The 9,983-nt window shown below is 40.6% G+C and overlaps 1 protein-coding gene across 6 annotated transcripts in view; it reads right to left on the bottom strand.

The window, feature by feature from the left end:
* Positions 1 to 437: 437 nt before the first annotated feature.
* The window catches only part of Dnajb4 (DnaJ heat shock protein family (Hsp40) member B4), a 36,386-nt gene continuing 26,840 nt past the window's right edge, over positions 438 to 9,983 (bottom strand). For all 6 annotated transcript variants that reach the window (XM_027395155.2, XM_027395158.2, XM_027395157.2 and 3 more), the window contains 2 exons: positions 3,248 to 3,816; positions 438 to 1,799 (listed from right to left, as the gene is read on the bottom strand). In XM_027395155.2, the coding sequence (XP_027250956.1) occupies positions 1,566 to 1,799; positions 3,248 to 3,816 (803 nt within the window). In that variant the 3' untranslated portion in view covers positions 438 to 1,565. The remainder of the gene's footprint in view (positions 1,800 to 3,247; positions 3,817 to 9,983) is intronic.

Here is a 9,983-nt window from a genome sequence, read left to right as displayed (position 1 = left end):
TCCTGCAGGATCTGAGGATCTGAAAGGGAAGAACAGGAGTGATGGCCTTTTCATGGGAATTAGATAGTGGTGACGGCCGTACAGTTGCATGAATATAATAAATCACTAACTACACGAGGAAAGGGACGCAAAGGCAGAGGCTCTTGGTGTGCAGGAGCTCTGCATTCAGTCACTGGCACCAAAAGCAGAGGGGCGCTTAGCATGGATTTTATCTTATGAGAATTCTATTTCAATAAAGCCACAAGGTCTCAAGGTATATGCTTATTATAACTTGTATCAAATTTCTAAATCACTTTACACTCTACTAAAAAGTTATAGTGCCCATACAACATACCATATGTTTATGTATGAATATGCATTATTCTGAAAATTGATTTACAAAAAAAACCTACTTCATAACATCACTTTTGATAGATAGAAGACAGAAGACAGAATAATTTTAAATGTAAATATATTTAAAAAATTAAAACACCAGGAAACACAATCTATATACATGAAAAAGTAGAATATTTATATGCACAACAGCTAGTAGCAACACGCCCATGAGCAGCAGTAGTGTCTATTCTGTCCATATTTGGTTTGAAATCATAGTGGTAGCTCAGTGTCCTTGGGGAAATGATGTAAGGTGCACACAGCATATTATGAGGATGGAAGATTGTAAATGGGAAGTTAATGCCAAGTAACAGCATTTCCTCTAAAAACAAATGCTATTAAACAAATTATCTTAAACATTTCCTCTAAAAACAAATGTTATTAAACAAATTATCTTAAACATTTCCTCTAAAAACAAATGTTATTAAACAAATTATCTTAAACTAATGAACAAGAAAATGAGCTTATTGTATTCAGTTCAAGATATATAGTCAAACTTGCATGAAAGTACAGGAGCCCATTTAAAATGGACTATGGTAAAATATCATTAACATGGGCGATTGGGATTCTCACAGGAGATAAACTGTCATTCGTCATCTTTTTTCAAGAGGGCTGCTTTAAGAACATCACAACCACGCTCTTGAGAAATGCAAGTGCATACTTGAGAAGTCACAATGGTGAAATATATGTATATATGAAATATATGTTCTTTTCCTGGTACCGGCCCAAAAGAGCATTTCTGAAGGTGACCTAGATGACATGTCCATGTGATTTTGACTTTTATTCTCCTCTGAATATTACATGTACAGGTAAGAGTTTTAATTTCTACTGAGAGCGTCTAACACATTAATCACTTAAAGACACACAATAAAGTACTTGGGTACCCTAGCACTTTACTAGAAGTACATCTACTGACCACAAAGCCAACTGTCACTAAGAAATGAAATGCTAAAAGTTTCTGGTTTGGGAGAAATAAACTACAATACAGTGAGTGGTTTCTCTTCTCCATCGCTACTGTAAAAAAAGAAAAACAAATCCACTTTGCCCATCTGAGCCGTCTCTAGCCATGCAATTTAATGAACCCTCAGCAGTTTACACATCTCTATACAGAATTCACATCCGTCCACTGCCGTGCCAGTCCTCTTATATTTTCAGTGTCTTATCAAAATATGAGTAGCAGGGTTCTTCTCATCCTACGAGGCAGGGAGGTGCTTCCTAAGGATCTCTTTGGAGGAGGAGGATATGGCATCAGGGAAAGACACTTCAAACTCTACCAGCAGGTCACCGCGTTGGTCAGGGTTCTTTGGAAACGGCAGCCCATATCCAATAATTCTCCTCCTCATCCCAGGTTTCACAATATCACTGATTGACATAGGTATATTTCTTCCATCCATCGTTGGCACATTAATTGAGCAGCCACACAATGCCTAAAGTGGACCACATAAAATGAAGTTAAAAAAAAAAAAATAAACAAAAACTCCCAAACTCGAAAATATAAAATATGCTGGGTGGGTTAACACTCTGGAGGTGATGTTTTTAACTTCCAAAAGGATTACAATAGTTACACAATCTTTTTCCTGTTCTAGAAAATCTGTTCAAGAGGAGCATAACCACATGTTACCAGAGAGAGAGAGAGAGAGAGAGAGAGAGGAAGGAGAAAGAGAGAGGAAGGAGAAAGAGACAGAAAGAGAGAGGAAGGAGAAGAAAGAAGAGAGAAGCAAAAGGTGTCTTTCACAGTACCCAAGGAAGTGAACAGTTTGAAGCTGTCAATATTCAAGGGGCAGGGATCCGAATGGGAGAAAAGGAAGAACTTAGAACTGAGCAAAACAGGAGCAGCTGTCTTGGAGAGTCCACTGGATGCCGTACAGTCCCTGCTGAGTTACTGCAGGACCATGAGCAAGACTTTCCTCCAGAAATGCACATGGGACTCAGAGACCTGTGCATGAATCAGTGACTGACAGAAAGGGCACACAGACCAGCTCCTTACTGACTGGGACTACCCAGTGCCTAAACTAAACACGGCTGCTAGCGGCAGGCACTGGGACAAAAGGAAGGCTGAGTGATCAGAGTGTAGCTCTAACACACAGAGAAACTGGACAAAGTGACAACATCAAATTCAGGGAAAGGAAAACATATTTGGGGGTGGAAGCCAGATTCCTACCTTTTAAGCTAGCTTGAAATACATGGTAGGAATATATGGAGGTCTTCAAGATTTAGACAGGGACAGGACCCCATGTCATGGGATACAACTGACCTTGAGAAGTGGTGCAAATAAGGACTCAAGGTCTGTAATAAAGTGGTAGTATTATACATTATGTTATATGCTTGTCATATTTTAATGCTTGTTATATAAATCTTCTCCAAACTAATCATTTCAGAACTGCATAAACCAGTGGTTTTCAGCCTGTGGGCGGAGACCCCGTATGGGGGTGGTCAGAAGGCCTTTTCACTGATAATTACATTATGATTCATAACAGTTTCAAAATTACAGTTGTAAAGTAGAAACAAACATAATTTTATGCTTGGGAGTGACCACAACATGAGGAACTGTATTAAAGGCTGCAACAACCTATTTGGATCAAAGAGGTGGGATTTCTAATGCAGATCTCACAGACCCACAGCCTAAAACCAGCTAACCCAACACTGGGCCATCAAGTAGCTAATCAAGTTTGCTCTTAAAACTGACGTTTACATTATTATTAACATCAGTGACTAAATTTAGCAGCTATGATGTCATCCATAAGATGCAATAGTAGCACGTGTAGAGAACTGTTACAAGGAATAAAACAGGCAGAGTTGGGGAAGAGCCAGCTCCTGCACAGAGAGCTCCCACGAGCAGTCAGCAGCACATGTCTCTTTAGTCTTAGCAACTTACCTCCCGCAAACTGATCTTAGCGGTGTAAACTATATTTGATCCGTCTCTTTTAAATTTGGGGTGTTCTTTGTCTTTAATAATAAAAACAATGTCTGCTGGAATACTATTTGGTGTTTCATCACCTTCCCTTGGAAAAGTGATTTTGGTGCCTTCTTTCCACCCTTTTTTAATATCGATGGTGAGAATTTTGTCCTCAGATCTGTAACTCCTTCCATCAGGGTTTAATCTTTTACGAGAAATCTTCATGCGTTTGGTACAGCCACTAAATATTTCTTCAAGTGATACTCTAAGTTCATGGATAACAGGAGGGTCTTGTTTGAGACGGGAGGGTCCCACAGAATTCCTGTCTCTGGGATATCCGTTCATGCTGAATCCAAAGGCACTAAAGGGGTCACCATCTATTTCCATTTCTTCATTGTCTCGACCTCCACCCATCCGTCTTCCAAAGAAAATTTCAAAGGGGTTGGAACCTCCAAAAAAGGCTGCAAACGTGGCATGAGGGTCTCCGTGAAAGGTGTACCTGAAGGTACCGCCTTGTCCATCAGTACCTCCCGCTCCTCCTTTCAGCCCTGGGGGGAGGGGAGAGAAAGGGATTAGGAAGGGCTGCACCCCAGACAGTTAACCATTTGCTAGTTGTATTGCTAATAACCTTTGACTTATCACCTATGGTCAGAAGCAGTATTATAATTAAACAGAACAGTCACACAGCTTCAGAAGAGCCACCCTAAGTCAGAGGGTTAGCTTTCAAATCGATCCTCCAAATTTTTAGCTTTAGGGGTTTCTTCCAGAATCTTTGTTTCATAATAAATATGGAAAATAAAAGGAAACTGAGGATCCTTTACATCAAAAGCTACTGTCCTAGAATACTGAAATATTACAAAGAGTTTTAAAGATGAAATAAAGTTAATAATTAACAAAGAATCTAAATCCTTAAGTGCCATGATAACTAATTAATGTAATCAATAAGTAACAGCGTATTCATACTAAGTAGCTTTACTTCATTTCTTTTGCTGTTTTTTAAGGTTTTATTATTTTAATTATGTGGAGACGTGTGTGTGTGTGTGTGTGTGTGTGTGTGTGTGTGTGCTGTGTGTGAGTGAGTGTGTGTGCTGTGTGTGTGAGTGTGTATGTGAGTGTGTGTGTGGTGTGTGTGTGTGTGGTGTGTGTGTGTGTCTCTGTGTGTGTGTGTGTGGTGTGAGTGTGTGTGAGTGTGGTGTGTGTGTGTGTCTGTGTGTGTGAGTGTGTGTGTCTCTCTCTGTGTGTGTGTGTGTGTGAGTGTGTGTGAGTGTGTGAGTGTGTGTGAGTGAGTGTGAGTGTGTGAGTGTGTGTGAGTGTGTGAGTGTGTGTGTGAGTGAGTGTGAGTGTGTGAGTGTGTGTGAGTGTGTGAGTGTGTGTGTGAGTGAGTGTGAGTGTGTGAGTGTGTGTGTGTGTGTGAGTGTGTGTGAGTGTGTGTGTGAGAGTGTGTGTGTGAGTGTGTGTGTGAGTGTGTGTGAGAGTGTGTGTGTGTGTGAGTGTGTGTGAGTGTGTGTGTGTGTGTGTGTGTTTGTGTGTGTGTGTGTGTGTGTGTGCAGGTATGTACACATGAGTGCAGGTGCCCATGAAGGCCATCGGCATCAAGTCCCCTGCAGCTAGAGTTACAGACAGAGGCCATGAGCCCTCCTTCCACGGGCACTGAGAAAGGAGCTCAGCCACCTCTCCAGCCCCCAGCCAGGCCCTTTTACTTCTTAAGAACTAAATAGAACTATTTCTTAGCAGCAAGGGGAAGAAGTTCTAAAAAAAGAGGGCAGTGTGGGAAGCGTTTTTGTGGACACTAGATGATTATTATCTTAGACAGCAAGACTTCTCAGCTCTACCTTATTGCATCCTGATTCAAAGCATACAGAACCAGGAGTGAAATCAAGAGCCTGGGGTCTTTCTAGCATGTGGCCTGGGCTTGTTATTTCTGTCTGACTGCAGCACTGTGACCCTTGGCCCAAAGGATCAATAAAGTAACATGTGGCTGACAAAGAATATATATATATATATATATATACATACATACATATATATATATATATATATATATATATATATATATATATCCCCTACCACATCCCAAAGGAAGATTCAACTCAGGCCCACAAAACAACACAGTGATGCTTTAGGAGGCCAATCTTGGCAAAGACTTCTGGAGGAGCCTTAGAGGAATTCCTGACCAGAAAGGAAGGAGGGAAATGAAGATTACAGAACTATGAAAAACTAGTTTAAACTGGGAGATTTTTTACATCCCAAACTGAGTAATTAGAGGACAGGGAAAATATATTACTAAGTTTTGCATTGCTCATAAGTATGGGATTGAAAATGACAGAAATCAGTCTACTGAATGAAGAAAATCAACTGGTCCTTAAAGTCCTCCTAAGTTGAAACTAAAGGAGGTGTTCTGAGGGTCAGTCTAAAGAAGACAAAGCAAAAGCAGAATGCACACCCTGCATGAAATTTAATCACTGTGAACTCCAACGAGACTTCATTTTCACAGCTTACTGTATAGTCTGCTTTTATTATGTATGTGTGTGTGTGTGTGTGTGTGTGTGTGTGTGTGTGTGTGTTGGGGGTAGAGAGGGAACATGAATGGTGAATCCACACAGTAGTTGGGGTTTGGCTTGTAGTAGTGGGATGCATACGGCTCATTCAGTCTTCCTTTTAGTACAAGTATAACACTAAATGTGAAAAAGTGGATGACGGACTTTCTTATATGATAGAATAAGTATAGAACTCAAAGTCACGACAAGGTAACTAAATGAGGACTTAAGTTACTTCAATAACTGTAACCCTTTTCCTGCAGATTTCATAAAGTCTAATAATTTACCAGTTGGGTAAATGAGCTTGCCTACCCTTAGTTCTCTAAAGGTCACATAACAGAAAAGAAAGAATAACATTTTCAGTATTACATCATAGGCTTGGCTTTTCCCTAAAACCTCTTCCCTTGCTCCCAAAAATGGTAATTCAGTCAGTACTATAGTCTGTGAGAAAATTTACACACAGCCTGAAGTGACTTACTCATCAGAACAGACAAAAATTCAACCTTGAGATTTTCCTAGACATAGAACAGTCATATGTGTAGGTCAGACAAGGAATGAAGCTACTTCAATAAGGAGGAGATCCCACAAAATGCTGCTGGACTGTGACATGAACTTCTTATCTTCTGCACTGCTCCACACTTGACTGCAGCAAGAACATCACCAACTAGATAGTTAACCCTAATTGTGCATGCTGCAACTCCCAATAAAAACAGTCAACATCAGGCTGGATACTCTCCGCTCTGAAATGTTTTCTAGACACTGTCTAGTCAGGGAATAGACTCTAATTCCCCTTCTACCTGAGCTTCAAATCCACTAGCTAACTTAATATGCAAAACCGAAACATTCTGGGGACACTCCTCACAGCAACGGCTTAGTTGTCTGACAAACAATTATGAAAAGAAGAAACACTAAACCAGAACTGGATTTGCAAAGGGAACATGATGGGGTTTACGAACTCTTACTTTAAGGAGATGGAATGTGTCAAATGTTTCTATTTGTAGCAGAACTTTCCAGTTATAAACAAGAACCAAGAAACCTATGCATCTATAGAACACAGAAAACAAAGAGGTGACTAGCTACTTTAAGGAGAACAGTAAACTAGGCAAAGGTTAATATGCCAAAACAGTTTAAAGACATGAAACTACTCCAGCAACTGAAGAACATTAGTGAGCAGTAATCAACAGGCCAAGTGAAGACAGAAGAAGAGATATCAGAAACACAGAACCCTCCAAGATGTGTTTGGAGGGAAACAAATTTTATGTCTTTATTTCACATTTTTATGTTGCATTTACTTGTGGTCACCGGTCTGTGTGTGGATATGTGCATACCATGGTGTGCATATAGAAGTCAGAGGACAACCTTCAGGAGTCAGTTCCCTCTTTCCACCACGTAGGTCCCAGGGTGTGGGATCAAGTCAACCTTTATCCACAGAGCCATCTCTCTTACTCAACAGAGAAAAAGAGCTTCACTGCTTAATGCAAACTGTGTTCACCTCCACTTAACCAAGCCCAAAACCTCAGGACAGAGAATATGTCAGAATCCAATCTTAAATGTCTGTAGTTCCATGGTTATTTTCAAATTTTTGCTTGTGGAAAGAACTGATATATTATTTAATATGTAGATTACACTACAAAACTAACTTGTATGCAGTTCAACTGTAATGAATTTACAAAGTTTAATGACTGTCACCACAATCCATTGTGGAATCGGCCACCATTCCGAAGTGTTCTCTGCTTCGTACAGCTTATGCCTATCTCTCCCTCCAGCCCCAGGCAAGCTGGTTCAGATATCTCTATAAAGCTCTTTTCCAGACATCTCACAAAAAATTAATTATATAATATGTATAGTCTCTTGTACCAGGATTCTTTCACCCAGTGTATTTTTCAAGGTTCATCCAGTTGTGACATATTTCATTAAATGGGCACTTTTAACTGCCCCAAAGCACCCCATTAGGATATATACTTTTGTTTAGCCACTTGCTAACCTATGTGACTTTCGGATGCTCTGATGCAGGACGCTTGATGGGGCCTCGGTGAATAGCCAGGCATATGTCTTGGTTTGAGAAAATGTGTTGTTTTGTTTTCCTTTTGTAGATCCCCAGGAACAGAACAAACAAGACTAATGGTCTGTTGGTCTCTTAATTCCCAAATAGAGACATTTGGCATTATCTCATACACTTCTCGGTCCACAGTTCCTTATTTCTAATCTAGCTCCAGGAGTGACAATGGGATGGAAGAGTATGCTGGCTAGTAAGTCAGTATTTCCAGTTTTAGGATTCAGTATTTCTCACTACTGGAGAGGCTTATGGACCCAGGACTATAAAGCACAGACAGTGAGAACAGGAGAAAGAGAAAAAGCCTTCCTCACATTCCTACACAGCACACTGACAGGAGATTTTTGTAAGGAAGGTGCTAAGGACTGAGAGCAGGGGCTCCTACATACTTGTCAAGTGCTGGGACACTGAGCTACACACACTCCCACCCCATAGGGCTCTAAAACAACAGTGTGCTATTCTACAGATAAATGAACCACTCTTCTGTGAAGGAAGAATTCTAAAAACTCAACAATTTTCCTTCTCCTGTATTTTCAAATAGCTTGTAACTGCATGGTACTGCAATGCTGTAAGAAAACAATCGTGCCTCATGCTCCTTTAGTGCTTATGACACTCATCTGGGCTACGAGCACCAGGAATAAAAGAGATTCAGGGCATACAGGCAGTCATGACTCAGTTTTTCAAAATTTAAGTCACGGGTAATGATCAGTAAAAAATATATCAAAGTAATGTGGGGTGGAGGGGAATTACTCAAGAAAAGCACTGCCGAAAGGAGACTTGAAGACTCAAGTGCACCATTTTGGTGACTTGAAAATCTAACGTCAAACGTGTTAACAAGCGAGTCACAGGAGAGATGCACTTGGGAGTCAGTAAGACGGAAGTGGCTCTCGTGGGGATTCACAGAACCTCTCTCTTCTCCAGGTTCTCAGCAGAGTCTGTCTGGTGCTGTCTGAGGATCCTGCTCGCTCCTGAGACTGTCCTACCACAGCAGTGGTGTGACGGAGGGGAATAGAGAGGCTCCACTGTCCACTACTTGCTTGTTTTCAATTAGTCACTTTGTAAGAACCCGACACTGTACATCTGCACCACTACCAAAGGTGGCAGCATAAACCTTAACTCTTGGTTCTCTGAGCAAAAAAACAAAACAGGAGAAAAGAACCTCCGCACTGCTGCACTGAACTACCAATTCAGCTTGCTTAATGCAAAGCCAGGGGCCACGCCACGGCTCTGTTTGAAGGATTTATTTCTAATTAGGGAAATCTGATGTTAAATGCTATAAACAGAAGGAAAACAAAACTGTGTCCATGGCCACGGTGACTTGGAAGACATTTGAAGGAAAGTAATGAAAGTGCGTTAGTCCCAATTTTAAATTTAAAAACCCAAGCTCACATGAGTTAAAGCAGCTGTTGCTGCTCACTGACAATGGAAAGGTTCTAGTTTATGCATACATTTCATGGAGATGCTGGACAAACCTGGTTTAGGGTCCACATCGATAAAAGGAGACTCTCAAAGGTCTCCCGTTTCCTGTGCTCACTCACTAAGTTCTAGTCTCAGAAGGCAGGGGGAGAGTGTGGCAGAGGGAACGCCCCCCACCTCGGGAGGGAAGATTGGGGGTGCACACTTTCCTCTCACATAGATAGTAAAATGTCAGAAAGGATAGTTAACTCAAGGAAAATCAGACCTTGTTCTAACCAGGTGGCCATTTTAGGTTAAAAAGGAAAACCAAACTCTGAGACCTTGTTGCCTGGCACTCAATCACTGTTTACAATTAAGCTAAAAAACTTGTTCTGGTATTTTATGACATCAGGAAAATTCTTTCTTCTCTAGGCAGATTGCCAAAAACAACTAGACGCTAAATGCCTGTGCCTTCTGTGTCTAAGACACACGACTCTGTCTTGTTCAGTCTCAACTAGCTTTGCTCTAAAAAGGCAAAAAAAAAAAAAAAAAACCCTTCTTGTTTTTCTGAATAAAATATAAAGGACCCAGAATTTGAACTGACAATTTTAAGATTTTAAGTGACTGAAGACTATTAATTCTGGGGGGGGGGGGAATCCATTTTTTTAAAAAAGCGCAGGTTGCATAAGACTTTTAAACAATTCATTCCTCAGCACAGGAATTTAATTAA

Source organism: Cricetulus griseus (genome assembly GCF_003668045.3).
Source record: "Cricetulus griseus strain 17A/GY chromosome 1 unlocalized genomic scaffold, alternate assembly CriGri-PICRH-1.0 chr1_0, whole genome shotgun sequence".
NCBI lineage: Eukaryota > Metazoa > Chordata > Mammalia > Rodentia > Cricetidae > Cricetulus > Cricetulus griseus.
Note: the sequence above shows the minus strand (reverse complement) of the source record. Positions and strands in the feature narration are given on the sequence as shown.